At 40.4% G+C, this 19,615-nt stretch overlaps 3 protein-coding genes across 3 annotated transcripts in view; 2 read left to right on the top strand and 1 right to left on the bottom strand.

The window, feature by feature from the left end:
• The first annotated feature begins 355 nt into the window (after nt 1–355).
• Nucleotides 356–12,745, top strand: arhgef38 (Rho guanine nucleotide exchange factor (GEF) 38). Its single transcript, XM_074698360.1, has 14 exons — nt 356–578; nt 4,684–4,868; nt 5,179–5,296; nt 5,398–5,545; nt 5,670–5,687; nt 5,869–6,068; nt 6,214–6,347; nt 7,176–7,280; nt 7,403–7,522; nt 8,348–8,722; nt 8,817–8,954; nt 9,521–9,722; nt 11,220–11,521; nt 12,135–12,745. Exons 1-14 carry the CDS (start codon nt 362–364, stop codon nt 12,315–12,317), a joined length of 2,445 nt encoding a protein of 814 aa, XP_074554461.1. The 5' UTR covers nt 356–361; the 3' UTR covers nt 12,318–12,745.
• Nucleotides 12,746–12,899: 154 nt separating this feature from the next.
• ints12 (integrator complex subunit 12) lies at nt 12,900–16,443 on the bottom strand. Its single transcript, XM_074694035.1, has 7 exons — nt 16,312–16,443; nt 15,315–15,478; nt 15,069–15,227; nt 14,644–14,825; nt 14,345–14,504; nt 14,037–14,180; nt 12,900–13,676 (listed from the first exon to the last, which is right to left on the bottom strand). Exons 2-7 carry the CDS (start codon nt 15,468–15,470, stop codon nt 13,119–13,121), a joined length of 1,359 nt encoding a protein of 452 aa, XP_074550136.1. The 5' UTR covers nt 15,471–15,478; nt 16,312–16,443; the 3' UTR covers nt 12,900–13,118.
• Nucleotides 16,444–16,651: 208 nt separating this feature from the next.
• The window catches only part of gstcd (glutathione S-transferase, C-terminal domain containing), a 57,389-nt gene continuing 54,425 nt past the window's right edge, over nt 16,652–19,615 (top strand). Inside the window, exons 1-3 of the mRNA XM_074683798.1 lie at nt 16,652–16,765; nt 16,907–17,331; nt 18,435–18,887. Coding sequence (XP_074539899.1) covers nt 16,918–17,331; nt 18,435–18,887 — 867 coding nt within the window. The 5' untranslated portion in view covers nt 16,652–16,765; nt 16,907–16,917. The remainder of the gene's footprint in view (nt 16,766–16,906; nt 17,332–18,434; nt 18,888–19,615) is intronic.

Below are 19,615 nucleotides of genomic sequence, written 5' to 3'. Positions count from 1 at the left end.
TGGACTTTGATTTAACAACATTCAGTTTCATGCAGAAAACATTGGCGGTTTACTGTTTGATACTTAATCCAGCTTTGGGGGGAAAGTGGATGTCACACTTTCTCTCCTTGGAGAAGTTGGATAAGGGCAGCAGAGCAGTAGAGAGGTGTGTCCACACAGCTCCCATGACAGGTACACATGGGGGAGGGGCTTGAGCACCTGAGCTGGCAGTCAGTGCACAGCGAACATTACACCTGTTGCACTTCCCAGGCACTCTCTCTCTCTCTTTCTACTTCTCTGTCCCTCTTCCTGTCCCTCTCTCTCTTCCCCTTCTCTTTCCCCTCAACTGGCCTGAAAGCACCTGAGAGCTGACAGTCTCACCATGGATCCAAAAGAGGCCTGTGGGAGTGAGAAAGAGAAGGAAAAGGAGAAGGAGAAAGTGATAAAGAGGAGAAACCGGCCTGTGTTCCTCAGGTACCTGGAGAGGAGGCGGACAGACACTATTGTGGCCGATGAAATGGCCAAAGGTGACTTCAACCTGGGGACGCTGGTGAGGAGGAGCCAGTCTGACAAGACGGAGTACAGCGCTAAACTTAAAGGTACACATGACATATAATGACCTCCCCTGGGGTCAAAACTATGGCAACAATCTACACACATGTGAGCAACGCAGAGTCTTCATAACTCTCTTAACTTCTGTACCACTAATTTTCTAATGACACAATGTCAGGGAGAACTTGGGTACGACAGAGATGAACTGTACATTCAGAATTCAGAAACTATTCACATGAACACACTTACATGAACTCACATAAAGAGTATGCATGGCTCAATAGCTCTGGATACTGGGCACCTGTTGTGTTACTATGTGTTGAGCAGGAGATACTCCCACAGGGATGAAGCCACATATGCAAACTGTGCTCCGAACTCTGGCACGGAGGAGTGGCTTCACAGTGTTCCAGACCAGTTTGTAAACAAGACCTGAGCATCATGGAAAAGTCGATTAGAACGCAAATATTTAATTCCAAGCAAGACTAGTCACTTTTTTATTACAGGTGGTATCGTTCTGAAATTAGGGCAGTCAGCTGTGTTTGACACAGAAATGGAGAGTTGGTCAAAGATGTAAGTCAAAAGGCTGAGGGACAATAGTTGTTAAAAAAACAAATCTATAATCCAGCCTCATCAATACTGCTGACTCGGTCTTTTCACACACGTTCAGAAAAACTGGCCTCACCAGTCTTAAAAGTGCAGTCAGTGACTGGGAATGCTGCACTTCAGGCAAAATGACTTACATCATCATTTAAGCAGGGGATACTTTTGGAGATTAGAGGAGGTATGAAGGAGTTCCTGTGCCACTTGTTTCTTTTACTTGAACGTGGCACATGACCTGGCCAAAGTCAAGCGTGCCACATCGTTAAGACAGACAAAGTAAGGTCTTCTGCCTGCTTTGTACTGCACTGATAGCTTTCACCGACACTTATGCACACATTAGCCATTTCAGCTGCTGCTCTGTTTACCTGAAATAGAGACAATCTCCACACCTTTGTACTTGTTTTTTTTTTGACCAGCCTGCATCATGGCAAGCAGGGTTGTCGAAAAAACACTGCTGTGTTTTCAGTAAACCAATCCCCCCGCCCTGTTAGACTTCAGACTCACACCTGACTCACAGTATTGCATATTTACAGTGGTATTACCATTGCAAATATTGACAGAAACGATGACTTCACCGAAAGAGGAAACATGTGAGCTGCTGCTGGACCATAAGTTCTCACTGGCTTGTCAGACAGGTTGGTCAGGCCTCAGAACTGAGGCAACGTGACATCAATAAGTGTAATTATTTACAGCTGTAGCTCTGGCAATGATTGAGCAGCACTGGACTCTCGTCGTGGAGCAATAGTGAGGAAAATATAACTCTGTATTCAATGAATTGTGTAGGGTAATTTTGAGGTGAGCTTATTTTGTTTAAAGACAAAATTCGGAACTTTAAAGGTTTTAATTTATTTCTCTCTCTTTTTTTCCCCCAAACAATCATTAGATTAAATAGAATAAAACATATAAGCCCTCCTCATAGGAAATACATTTTCAAGCTTTTTCTTACTAATTTTTAGGTCTTTACACACTTTTCTCAGTAATGAAACCCCATTGTGCACTGTGCTGTGCAGCAAAGGCAACCGTGTCACTTTTCTTGAATGTGACACATGATACTGTGCCTTGTATTCAGACATCGGCCCTCTGTTGGATCACTTTCAGTGAGCTGCACACTGAAAAGCCCTGTATCCACTTTCATGGGAACTTCTTTGCTGCCAACTAGACCCTAATGAATACAATGCTGACAGATATGAGAAAGCAAAGTTTAAAAATCTGCTGCAGAGTTGCGACAAACCAAAATGTGTTGTTTTTTTTACAGTAAATATGAATCTATGAGGAGTCGTTCATAGGCCCCACCTGATCTTTTGTTAAGGTGATGTTTTCTCATGTTTGGATGATTTTCACCACCTTTTGGGTTTCCATTCACACAGACAGATATGTGGCATGCATGATGCTGTCACATAATTAACTTTGTGAAATAAAATTTACACTGGTAAAAGATGATTTCATACCATAAAAAAAACATTGTGGATGTATTCCAATGTTTCATCAGGCTCAATCAACAATAACCATATTGTTTTCTTTAAGGATCACCAGATGTTCACAAGGTTTATTAAAAACTGCTGAGGGAAAAGGCTTATGGCAACAAAGTTCAACATCATGAGATTTAAAAAAAACACACAACAACCTAACAAATTTGTATTTGTTATCACCAAAGACTTTGCTTTCAAGAGTAACTGACTTTTCATAGATACATCGATGAAACTGTTTTCTGTTTTTTGTCAGAACAAATCAAGTCAATTCTATTGCTGGTCCCACAAAAAAACAGTGCAACTGACTAAAATAAAAGTTGGCAAGGAGCAGAAGAGAGTAGCAAAGTTGAGGAGGGAGAACTTAGGGGACATAACAGTCATGCAAGGAAACTTAATTCAACAGTATGGCAGAATAAAACAGTCTCTCAGAGGCTTTTAATGCTGTGTTTTGTGGGCTTTTCAAAGTCAGTTTTTCAATGAAAGTAAAAAAAAGAAAGTCTGAATATCAACAGCCCTGCAACTAAATATAATCGGATCAATGCTCAAGTCAGCTATGTGTGGACACAATCTGCAAAATGCTTCAATTGATGAGACCGTTACACACACTAGTTTAAAACAAATTACCAAGGTTCAAATGCTAAGGGTCAGCAAAAGACCAAAAATATCCTTTCATCCTGCTGCCTCCAATGAAAAAAACAAACAAACAAAAAATAATAACATTAACAAAAAACATTATCTTACAGGGGGCACTTTCAGGAGAAATTCTTTGATTTTTATTAAACTGACATCTGTGTCAAGCCCCCAAATTAAAAAGAACAAGTCATTTAATCTAATAGCTACAATAACAAAAGATATGTCTCAGCTTAATTTGTTTTCCCAGTTAAAAACTGCATGGAGCCTTAGATTGCTGCTTAATATGCTGTAAAGACTGGTCTGGTGAAATTCTGTACACTTACACTTAAATGAACTTAATCTTGTTTACATGCTGTGAGTGAGTTCGTGTGTAGATGACAGGTTAAGGCTGTCTGTACGTATGTGCATGCATAAAGGTGTTTGTGTGTATCCCTGTGTGAACCTGTGTGCAAGAAAGGTGTTGCATATGTGTGTTTATCATTGTCTGTCAGTCCCCCAATCCATGCGCACACACACACACACACACACACACACACACACACACACACACACACACACACACACACACACACACACACACACACACACACACACACCCCATCCACACACGCCTTGTCTGAGCAGATGGAATGCCTGAGCACGCCGGAGCATTACATCAGCGGGACGATTAGTTCCGTAACCTGACACGGGCCTAGCAGCTTTCTGCACCCCCCCTCCCCTGCCGCCTTCTCCAGAGAAGGAAGTGGTGTGTGGCGTCGATTAGGCAGCGAGGAAGCATCCCTCTTCCCTGAACAGACACTCCTGCCTGCCATGCAAAGCACAAAGCAGCCACAGACTGATTAGGCAGCAGAGCAGTAAAAGAGAGAAGGGAGGGAGCCTGACTGGCATGTTAAGTGAGGCCTTTTGGCGCTTGAGTCAAAATAATTAGATCACCATGAAACACGGTGATCTTAAAGGCTGCTCGGGCATCAAGCGGCTATGTTTGGGAAGATGTAGGTTTTTTCAAGCATGCAGAAGCCCATGGGGCTTGGGTGTTTACCAGCATTTCAGCAATTACAGCAGAGATGGCTTAATGTGCTGGCAATAACATATATCTGAACTGCACAGTCTGAGCAAATGTAGCTGCCCTGAAATCATAAATAGTATCCTGTGTCCTTGCATCATGATTTATTTGAGGTCATGTGGAGTTTCTTGGCTATGAATGAACTAAAAAAGACAACAGTACCTTATTATGACCCAAAAACATTAGTAATACAATTGACAGCTGTCTTGTATCATTTTGTCTTACCTCCATGTGTAAGGAGTACCACTTTGTCCACAGGGGACACCAAAGCCTACACAAACAGAAAGTCATTATAGGAACTTTGAGCTAAAGGCTCTTACTGCCACAGTACATGAGACAACCAGCCACCTAATATCAAACCTGAGACTTTGTTTTTTTTCCTTTCAGAGAAAATGACAGCACACGACCTGTCCACCCCTTCCTCGCCAGCACTGGACCCAGAGGAGGTGCGTTTGAGAAAGATGAACCGCAGGGCAAAGGTCATTCAAGAACTCGTGCAGACTGAAAAGGATTACCTCCTCAACCTGGAGTTGTGCATCAGAGAGGTGGTGCAGCCTTTAAGGAACGTGCAGGTAAAGTTGTTTCAGAATCTATGGTTTATTTTCTTTTAGTTTTTAATTTATTTATTTTAGAATGAATGTTCAATAATGCTAGTAAATTTTTTGAAGAGTCCAGTTTTAAACATCTTTACCTACTTTATGTTTATGTGTCATCCCTACACTGATCTTATTCTAATTCTAAATTGTAATATTTAAACACAAGTCAGCAAAGAAATGACTCAGTATTACTAGAGGAAGAACTTAACATGCTGAGCAGTTTTCTATAGTTCCATCCAAAACATTAAGTCAAAAGTTTTAAAGTCTTTTACTTGTCTTTTGTCAGGCTGTGGATGTAGACAGGTTGTTCACCAACATGGAGACAGTGTGTGAGGTATCGGCAGCTCTCCTTCACAGACTGCATGAGGCTATGTCTGACCCTGATCCTGAGGCAGTTGTTATAGGTAATGCTATTTTAATTAAATTTATCTCCATTTTTATGATTGGCATTTGCAGCTCTGCTCAATATCTGACAAAAAAAAATGAATCAATTTTCTATTTATAGGAGATGTATTTATCCAAGCAAAGGCAGCTTTAGAAGATGTATATAAGATTTACTGTTACCACCATGATGACGCTAACTCCTCACTCAAATCCTATGAGAAAGAGGAAGAAATAAAGCAGCATTTCAACACCTGTGTATTAGCACTGAAGTAAGTGTAGATACTTCCTTTTAATTATTCAAATTATTTAGAACTTTTGACTTCCCTCATATTTTTAAATATTTGCTTTTTGCTTATCAATATAATGTTTTTTTGTTTGTTTCTGCAATTTCAGGAAAATCTATGAACAAGAGTGAGTAACCTTTAAACCATTAATTTTAATTTTGTGAGACATGTTAAATCAATTAACTATCACAAACACATTTTATTATGTGTATAAATTCTTCATTTTGACTTTTTGATGGTATGCATAGGCTTCAGTCACTGAATATCTAATCTGAAAGACAGAAGTAAATGCTGTTTTCTTTTTACAGAGGGAAACCAAACTTATTGGACATGGGTTCGCTGATTATCAAACCTGTCCAAAGAATCATGAAGTACCCACTTCTGCTCAGAGAGCTGTGGCAGGCCACACCTGAAAACCACCCTGACTATCAGCCACTGCAAGAGGCATACACCACGGCCAGGATTATCAACATCAACATCAATGAGTTCAAGAGGCGCAAGGATATAGGTGAGATTTCATTCACACAGGTACATGGTACAGATAGTATCAGGAAAACTAGGGGGCTGAGGTTCCTTTTTTCAGTTGTGCTAAAGATGACTGACAAAGTAATTTGGTTCCATTTTATTAACTCTACTCGTTTTCTCACCCTCAGTCATGAAGTACAAGCGAGTGGAGGATGAGGGCACTTTGAGGGGCAAACTACACAAGTTCAACATCCACTCCATCCGGAAAAAAGGCGACAGGTTTGCTGGATATCTCAAGATCCTCACTGGAGTTGAACCACAGGTAAACCAACATTACATAATTTGAAAAAATACGCAACAAACAGATAAACCAGGGGTGGCCAACCTGCATCGCGAGCCGCATGTGGCTCTTTGCCTTCCAGTGTGTGGCTCTTCGACCCATTCATGAAAATAAATATAAATATATTGTTATGGGTAGTGGTGTGCCGATCAATGTAAAATATTGATATATTGGTGCAAAAGTTGGGATCAGTATTGGTAAGTTTCAGTTTCTCCTCTCTACATGTGCTCCTCTCAATCACTCATAGATAGATAGATAGATAGATAGATAGATAGATAGATAGATAGATAGATAGATAGATAGATAGATAGATAGATAGATAGATAGATAGATAGATAGATAGATAGATAGATAGATAGATAGATAGATAGATAGATAGATGATAGATAGATAGATAAAGATAGATGGAACTTTGTCTCTTCTGCAGTGAAAACAGAAATTTGTCTTTGACACGGCTCCAAGTACATATTTAAACATGCTTACAAACCCACTAAATCTTGCTATGAAATTGGAAATGTATTGATTTTTATTTTATGTCATTTCGTTTATGTGTGAGAGGAAGTGCGTGGTTTGTAAGACCATGTGTGATGTGGCTCTTTAGAGTACCACTGTAATTTTTGTGGCCCTTGGTTTCTGACTGGTTGGCCACCCCTGAGATAAACCCTTATTGTTGTCCAAAAGTTGAACTGAAAGTAACATGGTCATGCACAGCACATTATTGGTATACGAATGCCTGCTGATATTCAGATCTTTGTGCAACTTGAGAAACAAATGTATAGCAAAAGCATAACGAGCACCTTTATTCCGTAGGTGAGAGATGAAGTGTTTGATAGAGAAGAAAAGCTCTTCAGGAGTCTGGAGAAAGCTGTGCGGCAGCTGGTCAAAAACATTCAATGTTACCTACAACAGCTTCAGGTATGTATGTATTGGTGTGTGTGTGTGTGTGTGTGTGTGTGTGTGTGTGTGTGTGTGTGTGTGTGTGTATGTGTGTGTCAGGTTTGAAGTATTTCCTGACATGAGCTTCTTGCCTTTATCAGGAGATGGTGTCTGTGGCTGTTCAGAGTGTGCAAGACATGGAGAACATCATCAAAGATCCAAGCAAAAATGGTACCAACGGCTCATCGCACATTAATGGGAATGATCCTTACAAGCACTGTGTAAGAATGGCTACTTTTATACTTCACTGATGATGTGACTTACCTGTGATTTGACTTAGAGAGCAGCCTTGACCACATCTATTACCCCTATTGGTCTCCATTTGTGCCTGTCCTTGCTTTGCTGGAACCTCCCTGTTCTATGTCCACTGGATTAATCTTCTTCTTCTGTATCTCTAACCTTTTATGCTAAACTTTCCAACTCTACTCTTTCTATTGATGCTCAGACACACTTTTAAAAACAATTTAGTTTTGAAGTACAGTTCTTTGAACAGTCTCTTTCATGGCAGCAAATGTTTCACTAGCTTGACAAAATAAGTATGGATACAAATGCACATGTACTCTGAGAACAGAAAAGGATCAGATTGTCTGCATGTTTAGAATGTGCTTTTGCCTGATGTAATCAAAACCTGACAAGGTAAGCAACAGATGGATGCAGAAAATTTTAACCAAAGAATAAGACGCTTTTCCACTTAATGTGTTCGTTCTGCCAATTATATCCTTTGTACTGTGATTGTAGATAATAGCAGAAATCTGTTATGTATGCTGAAGGCTTTTTTTTTACTGAGCCCAACAGTATGTACCATTAATTTAATTTTTCTGCATCAATTTAAGCTGCAGCAGCTCTGTTGTTTTGTGGTTTTCTAATGTTAAGACATACAGCACTTGTACTTCTTTCCATGCATAAAGGAAACAACAAATACATTTAAGAGATGAGTAATATGAATCATCTCATTAAAACCACACGGATACAAGCAAGAAGTGCTTGTATGGACTGGCACTTAAAATCTCTACTCATCATCTGCCACTCTCGATGTCCTCTCTCAGAAAGACAATATGGAGCGCTTGGTCCTCGCCCCCCTCCTCTCCCTGCAGGGCATGTTCACAGCCCCACAGAAGCTCATCCAGAAACGTTATGACAAACTGCTGGATTACTGCAGCCGCTTGGAACGCTCCTCTTCTTTTTCATCCTCATCCTCGTCATCCACCTCTTCATCCTCTCCTTCACTGGTTTCAGAGGACCCACCTGGTCCTGCCAAAAGGGACTATGAAGCTCTCAATGCCTTGCTAGTGGAGGAGTTGCAGAGGTTCAATATGGCGGCCTATACTATCCTGACCAACTGTGTGGTGTATTTTGTGGCGCTGCTTAGAGGGCGGATGGAAAAAATACTACTAGGTGCCCCATCAGTACAACAGCTACCAGTGAGCATCCAAGACATAAAACACATTCTTAGACACAGGCTATTTATAGTGTTTTTGATATTGAAACTAAGAGGTTCTATTTTTACCTCTCCAGGCTCCTTTGTCAAACATTGCTGAAGTGCAGAACAGCATCATGGAGGAGCTGAACAATCTGGCTTTTGTCAAGGATAATGTGCAGAAGCTGATGGAGCGAAAAGTCAGCTTTGAGAGACAACGTGACAAGAAAACTACGGTAAGGATTTGGAAATTATATACAATGAAAGATCACATCTTTCAGAAACAGTAACAGGTTTAGCACTACACACAGGAGTATATGTCTATAAGGTTTTTTTGTTTGTTTATTTACAAAATAAAACAGAAATGGTACAAGAAGTAGAAAGCTATTGCCAGTAAAAAGCAGAGCTTCAGACTTCTTTGTATTATTTTTTTCTTGACTTTTGCTTGAAACCTGAAGCCCTGCATATTCCTCTGTGACTTTCAAAAAGAGTTAAACTAGTTTTAAGCCATAAATGCTCAGCTACAAATCTTATCAAAGGCAGAGACAGAGGTTAGTTTCATGATTAACTCCAGGACTTAGCAACCAAAGCTGCATCAGGCACCTACTCCCTAAAGGTTATTTAACTGTATGTGCTGTGTAGGTGTACACATATGTAAACACACCTGTACATTCATTAGAGTGGTATTTGCAATGTAAGTAGATCCACTTGAGCTTATACTCTTTTGGAATATCCTTGTAAGATAGACATGCACCCACACACCAGACACTCTTCCAACTGTTTGTGCCGTGCCGCTCTCCAGGTGCCAGAGGTGCAGCATCAAACCGAGGAGCAGCGTGCCCAGCTGCTGGCTGAGCACCCGCTAAGCCGTATTTACCAGCTGAAGAGGAAGTGTAATGGCTGCCAGGAGCAGGACCTCAGCCTGCTGGAGGGGGAGCTGGTGGCCCTGCTGGAGGACACAGACCCACTGGGCAGCAGCAGCCGCTGGCTGGTTCACACTGGAGGCAAGTGTGTGCATCTGAGTGTGTCTGTGTGTCATATTCTGATTGTGAGACACAGGAGGTGAATTAAGTTATCACATTAGCTCGTCTGCAGGTAAAGCTCTCTTTTTATAGACATTCCTCAGTGAATACACATGAATCTATTAGATGACTCAGGCTGTCGATGCACCAAACTTTACTTTCTGACACTGACAAGTCAGCACACAGAACCAGTCCCAGGAGCTCCTGGGATGTCATGGTTGCTGGTACCTCTTTGCCTGCCTCTTGAGATAGTTGCCTCACAACAGGGCCAGCATAGCTTGTCTCCATCTCCCCTCCATGTCTCAAAGAGGCACCTGAGATCTCGATGTCTTGTTTGGAACAAACCACTGCACGCTGTAAGCAGTGTTACTTAGAGTACAAAGCTTCTCCCTGTGGGTATTGGGAAACAAGGACGTAGAGACGCCGCATGCTTGCACGCCTCTCTGTACTCTGCAATAACAAGTTCTGTTTTTACGAGCCCTAGAAAAAAAGCTGCGTGTGTTTCTTGGTGCAAAGTTCTTCACAAACTTGTCTTTTCCTCCGGGATTACAAGCATTCCCAGGAAGTTGTTGTTCATTCTGCAGATGATATCAACACTATGAATATGCTTAGCTCATATTTACACATTCCTCAGTTCACACACTTGATTTCAGATCATGAAAAGGAATGCCCTGACTTATTGTTGCAGCTCTGCAGTGCAAGATATGCAGTTGCATGTATTAACTACACATACTCATAACACAGGCATATAGCTTTTTAAATATAGCAACAATTCTTTGTTAGTTCCAAAAAGCAATGCTTCATGTTGATTTGTTCGGTATTTATTATTGTTTAAAGGGACAGTACACTTAGATAAAATGTTGATATTAAATGTTATGGTGTTATCGCCTTTACCTGACATGTGTCTCCTCCAAAATATCAGTAATATTGCTTAAACTATTATTGAAATGTACCATAAATGCTTGGTGTCCTGGTGAGCCTTGGCCTTTTAAATTTATGATAAATGAATTGAACAGCCAGGGAATTGAACTTATTATACAAACATGTAGTTTTGACAGTGTGCTGCAATTTGCTTGATATTTTCAGTGCATGGTCTTTTTTTTTTTCAAGAACTACAAATTATGAATTTGGACCAAGATCCTGTTTTTTTTTGTCCTTGAATAAGAAAATGTAGATGTTGCTACTCTATTGTGTTTCTTTTTAAAGCTATAAATATTGTATTGAGTTAAAAAACCTCCATATGATTCTTTGTTCAAGGTTCAAGTTAATCAGTGAAGACAGATTTTTTAATAAATATAAATGCTGTGCTGTGATAACTATGCACTCTTGCTTGAGTCAGTGCCTGGGCTGGGCCCTCCCATTTAAAAGTTTGTACATGCCCCTAATCTAATATAACATATTAGAACATCTTATTGTCATCTGTATGGGTCTATACACGACATAAAGTGAGACGTTTTTTTGTCCCTCTTTTGTATTAAGGTTCACAGGGCTATGTCTACTCCACATTCCTGAAGCAGTACAACCCTCTGAGGGACTCCATGAGGGCAGGTCAGATGGTCAAAGAGCTGCAGCAGCAGCAGCAACAGCAGCAACAGCCACAGCCTGTCATGGTGGATGAAGACTTTGATGACATCAGCCTGTTTGTATCAGGCAGTGGCAGCAGCAGCCTGCGCAGCTTCAACCTCAACACCACCGACAGCAGCTCCATCAACTCCGGCTTACAGGGGGAGCCAGAGAGCCCTGGAGAGGTGGAGGAGTCAGTGGACGGGGATGTCGAGCAGGTATGTGTGGTGTGAAATTTACCCATGAAAAAGAGATCATTAGAGAAGGATGTCAGTCGGGTCAGTTCTGATCTGAAGCTTTTGATCAGTGGATGTCAATAAGTCTTATTCAAGCCACATGCCAGATTGTTCGTGAGTGTATGAACACTTCAGAGCTGCTGAAAACTATGTAAAAACAAAAAAACAAACAAACAAAAACATAATCCATGCAACTTACCTTTCAAACAAGTGTCATAGCACTTGAGATCCTGATGCTAAATAATAGGGCTGTTTTATCAAAGCATCTTTGAATTGCCTCAGTTCAGTCCATGACATAACAAGGTAAAGGCGTTATAACAATCACTGCTTTTTGTCAATAGTTTAGCTTTGACCAACATTAGAACATGAAAGTCGTACAAACATAAAATGTTGGGATGATATATTTCAACCAATGAAAAGCTAATAAACACTGCCACCTACTGGATTTAAGGAAGGGTACATGATAATACATGTAGGTGTAAATTTTCTATTGCCCAAATAAGATGTATTTTTATTCAGTTTGAGTCAACAAATCAACCACTACTTGAGGTATTTTTGTTTGCTAGATTACATCCATTTGTGTCTCTTCCTACAGTTTTACGCTGTATATGCATTTCAAGCTCGCTGTGACCAGGAGCTGACCTTACAAGAGTACCAGCATGTCCGCATCCTCCAGTTCTCGGACCTGGGAGGCAACAAGGATTGGTGGTTAGCTGAGGCTAATGGACAGAGGGGGTATGTCCCAGCCAACTACCTGGGCAGGATGTCCTATGCATAAATATGTCACTGTGGGATATTCAGATAACCAAACCTAGAAACCACACATTAAACACCCTGTAGCATATCAAACGTAACTCCTGGACTGTTAATGAAGTTATTCTGACTGCATCGTTTTACATTCCTGCACCTAAGTCAGACTTGCACTAAGGAATCTACATGTTTTCAGTTGTCTCATACCAAAAGTGTTGAATCTGATTTCATCTCAAGACTTTACAGCTCACGAATGAGACTTAACAACCTGTGATGAATAGAAATATTAGTTGTAAAATACAGGGCACTGTGCTGAGCACTTTTTGTACTTCAGTGTTGTTCATATCGATAATGAAGTGATGTATTCCTAAAGTAAATTTTATACATGAAGTGATTCAAAATGTTTAATGTGAAAATATTAACACATGAAGTGTAAATGTCTTATGTAAATGTGAAATGAAGGGATCTATCATCATTTATATTGTAACTTTAATGTCACCAATAAATCCAGATCCAAGATTTACTCTGTTTATTTTATTTATTATTTTAAATAGACTATGAATATCACAACCTCCAAAAAATTCAATGCATCAGGCAGTTTTTAAGAGAAGAGATTTAATGACATTTGTTGATAAAAAGTGACAGTCACTCTTTGAATGGTTAGATTTGTTAGGGCAGAGCGAGGCACAGAGTCCAGCAGCATTTACACGAAGACAGTTTCAAGTATTTGACTGAATGGTATCACTACATATACAAACATACTGCTCTGGCATTGATTCAACAGCGTTTTTCATTCCTCACATTTTAACCCACATCTATCGACCTCTGCTTATTTCTTAAGCTTCTTCTGTGCTGCCTTTTTTTTCACAAGCTGTAACCGTTTCATGGCGTTCAGCTGGGACTCTTGGGATGTTGGTGCTTTATCCCCTGGTGCAGCTTTTGACCCATTCCCATTGTTCCCGTTGCCGCCTGTGTTGCTGCCTCCATTCCCTCCAGCTTGGGAACCACTGGGGGAGCCACCCCCTGATGACGAAGACCCTTTCCCTTGGTTCTCCCCGCTGCCTGAACGGTTCAGTGGCTGCTTACCCAAAGTCAGGGGAGGAGGAGGTTTAAGAGGCACCTGGCTAGAGCCGTTTCCATTACCGCTCCCAGGTATCTTTGCTCCTCCAAGTCCGGACTTGGCTCCTGCCAACCCAGACAGACCGACAGGTTTCTGGCCAGAAGGAGTTGTTGAGGTTTTGTGACTCCCACTCTGGCCTGAGGAACCTAGTTTGGAACTGGCAGGGAGAGATGGGTTTGTCTTGGCACCAAATGCAGCCCAGCCTGTGAGACCACTACTTGAGGAGGAGGAGCTGCTGCTGCTGGGGTTGGCTGATGTTGTAGATGCCTGAAACAATAAACAGTTAACACAACTGCAATCGTATGACAAGTATTAAAAATATTCCTAGTTTACTCTCATTATTTAAGAAGATGGTGGGACTTTTTTTTAATTTAGACCTACAACAAATCTTTTGCCCGGTCACCACTCTGAGGCAAGAGGGATTATTCAATTTTAGATGCTTATCATATTATCTTTGCAGGCTTAAGTACATTTCCAGATTTAATCAATGTAGTAATTTAATCTCCTCTACTTCTCTGGGTTATAAATAACAAGAATAAATGTTTTACAACCATAATAAAAAGGGGCAGCAACAAATATTTGCCTTCAAAGTGTTTCTTTACACTTTCTTTGTCAAAAGACACATACCTTGACTTCTGCTCTTTTGAAGGCTTGGAAGGTGCTGGCTGTGTCAGTCTTGGCTTTAAGCTCTGTCTTCTTCACTAGTGTATCTTTTACAACTGGGGCTGATGATGCAGAGGCAGGGGATGGCTTCTGTGCAGGTTTCTGGGCCTAGAAGACACAGACACACATAAAGTTTATTTTAGACAGAGAAACACTACCAGTACAGAAATAACACTAATGCACATGCGCTAATAAGAAATGTAATAAATGATGAAGATGATGATGATGATGATGATGAAGAGCCATAAAAAAATAGACAATTTCTTTCTTACCATGCGTTTCATTTGCCTGGTGCAGCGAGCACAATACCACACCAGCCGAGGATCATTTACTTCTTTGTCTGTCACCTGGGGTTTGTGACAGTCTTGGTGGTACAAATTATGACACTCCTGGCACTCAACCAGCTGGTTCCCCATTGTCACTGTCATTTGTCTTCAATCCAAAAGAAACAGCAAACAAAATACAAGACATAGACAGAAGGTTTAGTTTATATCAAGTTTTTAAACATAATCAGACAGAAATTCATATTGACGAGGGACATTAAATGGGCTTGTTGCTAGTTAAGGTGTACCTGCAGACCACACATGCCAAGCCCATTTCCATAGCAAAGTCATCAGCGTTGGTCTCATCATAATCATTAATGTTTGGCAGAAGGTCTTTGCTCGTCTGAACAGTAATTGGAGAAGAACGATTCTCCTGTTTCTCCAAACGAGGCTTTTTGGGAGGGTCCACATCACTTAAGTCAACCCTGACCTGTATGTGAATCACACACAAACATTAGAGAGAAAAGTTTTTTTCTTTTCTGTAGACTTGTATTTCATTATGAAAGGACAGATGCAAATCAGTTTGATCATAAATTACTTAAACTTGCGAGCTGTAACAGTCTCCCTTACTCTACACTTTATTTAATCACGTTATAAAAGTATTTTTTTAGGTCGTGCTTTGAGTGTTTTGAGGCACATATCTAAATTGAAAGAGATAAAAAAAATCTCATACCTTCTCTGAGGGTCTCTTTTCTGCCTCTTTCTTACTCTTTTCTGAGCTGGATTTGCTACTGCCACTGCTGCTGCTGGAGGACGAGGAGCTTGAGGAGGACTTTGAGTCCTGTTTACTTAAACTCAGTTTTGACACAGACACCTTGGAAACCTCCAGATCCTGTGGACAAAGTATTATTACACAGAAGGCTTAACTTTTAAATGTGTGGTTAAAATATGGGTCTATCGGCATACATAATTGTCATACCTTTTGTAATGAACGGTAGGATGAATCACTTCCTCTGGAAAGAGACTCATCTAGCAAAGCTTTGAGCTTCTCAGCTGAGTCTTTACTCTTGGAGTGCAGATAACTGAGACCTTTCAGAAAGATGGGGTCCAAGTCCAGACTGACAGGTCCAGCCATGGCTTTGACTGGAAAGGAAAAATCAATACCAGTTTTTAGGCTTCAGTTACAAAAACATTAGAACCACAGCCACAGTTCAGTTAGGTTACCAAACAAGAGTTTTTGTCCCTTCAAATATAGGGGACAAAAAAAAAAAAAAAACTGGAGCCACTGGATAAACAATGGTATACACATTCACATTTATCAAAACTGACTCAGAATTCGATTATTACAATATATTTTCAAAAACTGAAGATAAAAGTCTGCCACCACAAGAGTCGCTGGGTCATTTCTCACATTTAGCAATATTATAATAGGATGTTAAAATATTGAAAATGACAATAAAGAAAATTAAAATATGTGTAAGATTTTAAACCTCCTTGCAGAACTTGTGTTTTTGTTCAGTCCAGCCTGATCAAAACAACGCCCAATCACTGCTCACATATTTGAAACATTAGCAACGATAACCATACAAATAGAAAGACTGCACCGAGGTTAGTTACCCCACACAAAAACCATACGTTGAGATACTTCATAACCGTAGTGAGCTGCACTGTTTACATATCAACGTCCCCTGACACAACAACCTAGTTTCTTTCAGTGGAACTTTGTTTTGGTTTTGTACAAAGTAGAGACTGAAGCAGTCTACGCCTAAGGCTGAGCCCCAGATTCCCTTGTTTTTCTTACTCAGTCAACCTCCTTTCAAATTCACACTGTAACATCCAGCTTATTCAGTTTTTCATGTGACATCATATGTTCAGACAAGACACAGAGCATCCGAAAGCAGCTGAAGTTACCTCCCCGTCAGCTGCCGGCTGTAGAGCCTTATCGATAGAATAACATTTTAGATGGGTAACCTTACCTTAAATTCAACCTATGGTAAATGGATTTGGAGTTTGGTGAAATTAACGGTTAAACAAGTTCTCCCTAGTAAGAATCCACCAGCCGTGGCGGACGCTTTTCTTGTGACTAGTGCAACCGTTAAATATGTCCGGAATGTGGAAACATGGAACCTTCTATGGATGTCGATGCAGTAAAAAAACAAGCTTAACAATGTAAACCCAGCTTTAATATCTAATAAAAAATGATTATTTCAATAATAAGAATAACACTCAAACATGTTAAGCCACATTATGTGTTAAAAATATTTCAAGTAACTTGTGTTGTATTTTCAAAAGCTAACACATGGTGTCGCTGTCGGGTTATGTTTGCTCAAACCTGAAGTAAAGAAGAAGCATTGCACAAGGAAGCGTGTACCATAACAACGTGGTTTCATTCTAAATGCCGGTGTATATGTCCACATCATCATCGTTATTGTAAGTATTCGCTCAAAACATTTGAATGACCGTATCCGAAATTATATTTCCGCTATAAGGCCTCACTTTGTGCTTAGGTGACACCGAAACACAGTCTAAGACTTTTTCTGTGACTAACATCCCTCTGTTTCTACACCATAGTTCAGTTCACAATGCAGAACTCCGAAGGCAAACAGCCCCCCTCCCTCTATCTAGAAGTGAGTCTCCAAAACGAAGAGCCCCGTCTTCCGCTGCACACGTCCATTGCCCTCTTTCTTCTCTCCTACTGTGAGTGCAAGTCTTTCAAAGTGTTTTTGGTCTTTTCCAAACCTGCCAACTTACTGTCACTGAAGAGCCAGCTACCAGAGACTGTGGATGTCTCTGACATCCGGGAGGAGAGTCTGCCCCAGCTGGTGAGGGGCTGCCGTCTCCCTGCAGTGTTGGATGAAACTGGGATGCTGTGCAGGGCAGGGTTGGCAGTGGTTCTCAGACACATCATCAACAAGACCCTTGAGGCTGACCCCTGCAGACTAGATGTGCTGGCACTGCTGGGGTTCAAGAAGACCTGTTTAAAGGCCTGTGCTGAGGTGAGTAACACAACACAATAGAGGCACACATGACCAAAGTCAAGCAATACTGGATAAGAAAGTGCATGACTGTTTTACACTGGTGATGGCAAGCATAGAGACAGGCACTTTGGTAGCCTGGAGGTTACACAATTAAAACCTAGTCCTTGTTAGGACTGAACATAACAACTTACGTGGTCATTTAATAACTGTGTAGTTTAATCAGTTTATATATTGAACTGATATTACACAAACCTATATTAAAGGTTTGAATTTCAAACAGGGTACACACGTTTATCCACTGAAAGAGCATATGAGAGATCATTTCATTACATTTTATCAACGAAGAACACCTGATGGGTCACTTAATTACATGTTTGTCCTCAAATGGCATAAAGAGGGTATTTTATCACATTATGTACTGAAAAGCCATCCAGAGGGCACCCTTTTATGTTTCATTCACTGGGAAAGCAGCCAGAGGATACTTCTTTCATGATTCATCCATTAAGACCTCTGTGCTTTTTATGTTTTATTGAAAGAGCATCTACAAAGCATTTCTTTTGCATCTTTTCTGCTAAAATTACACTGGACAGGGCAATTTATGATGTTGCACTAGGAGACTTTATATATATATATATATATATATATATATATATATATATATATATATATATATATATATATATATATATATATATATATATATAAATTGTGCATCACATTACCGTGGTGCTCATATGTTTCTCTAGCACACTACTGCTTGTGAAGAATTTGACATTTGACTGTTGATAAAAACAGACTGTACTGATGCAGGGATTCCAAACTTTTGGAATATTGATTGATAATAACAATTTCAAGCAAACTTTTATTCTGCATATCTTTCATTGGAATATAATCCCTTAAAGGTGTTAGGAAGCTATCTGTGCTTAATCAGTGGATCTAGCTGCATAATTAAAAGACTTTAGTTATTTCAAAAGCCTTTATTTTTATGGTTTCCTTTGCTGGAACTGATTTGGTTTATATTAAACACAGGACTCTCAAATAAAAAGGATATTTTTTAATCAGTGTATGTCAGTTTTGAATGCTTTCAAAGATTTTACTTTTGCTGTTTTCCTCTCTGTCAGGTAAGCAAGTGGACCCGTCTGTGTGAAATTGGCATCCCCTGCGATGTCGAAAAATATCTCAAAAATCCCTCGAATCCACACCAGCAGCTACCTCTCTCCATCCTTACACTGGAGCGAAGGCTAGCTGAGCCTGTCAAAGTCCACAATGATGACAAAATACGCAGACAGAAACTCCAAGAACAGAGACAGAATGAAAAGAAAGACTCCTCTGGAGGCCAAGAGAACCCAGACCGTATGTCTGAACCTGGACAATCTGACTGTGATGGACTTGAGCTTAGGGCGGCTTTGGCAAAGCTGTCTGTGGATTCAGTTCCCACTTCCACCAGCAGGGAGAACTCTGAGATCAGGAAAGTGAAGACTACAGATCTGCCTCCGCTTGAGCATGTGTTTGCTGAGGGACTCTACTTCACTCTGACTGATGTGGTGCTTCTGCCATGCATCTATCATTACTTGGTAAGGGCCTTGGTGTTAATGATTTATGTTTAAGTCTTGTCAGTTATGAACCCTTGCGGCAAATGACCTTGCTCTAATTTCCTTCTCAAGTAGTCACCTTATTTGTATGAATGAATACATGTCAAGTACTCATTAATGTTTAATATCAGCACCTATATTTTCTGTAAATACTTTCCTCTCAGTACATTGACATCCTGCGACCTTCTCTGAATTTACTGTAAGCAAAATACCCATTATGGTGCTGTGAGCAATCAAGTGTTTCTGTATGGCTTTGTCTTTCAAACCAAAATGAGGCACATGATTGAAGCCTGGTGTGACCTCATATGGAGGAGCTTTTTCAGCACTAGACCTCCCCTCATGTCTTTTTATTTAATGTCTTTATTGTCATAACTTTTCATAATATGCATGACGCACAGTTTTGACACTCCAGCTCAGGGTGAGCAGGCAGTACACCCAGCTCTTTTTTTTTTACATCCACCCAGGCAGAAACTTGAGTTAAGGGGACTGGCTACAGCAAGCTTGGCACAGGTTTTCTCAAAGGTGGTCTAGAGGCACCTGGCAAAGAGTGATAACAGTGTGAGGGAGGGTTTCTATTCAAATGCAGCAGGTTCAAATGCATTTCAATGACTTTCTTTCTTTGGGAACAGTTTTCTCCTTGCAACAGATTAAGAGTTGGTGGGTTCCTATGTTGACCTCAAAACTCTTAACTCAGAGAAAAAAGTGCAATA

Source organism: Halichoeres trimaculatus, unplaced genomic scaffold, assembly GCF_033239565.1.
Source record: "Halichoeres trimaculatus isolate MK-OKI-2021-1 unplaced genomic scaffold, fHalTri1.1 fHalTri1_scaffold_2, whole genome shotgun sequence".
Taxonomy (NCBI): domain Eukaryota; kingdom Metazoa; phylum Chordata; class Actinopteri; order Labriformes; family Labridae; genus Halichoeres; species Halichoeres trimaculatus.
This window is presented reverse-complemented; position numbering and strand designations above follow the sequence as displayed.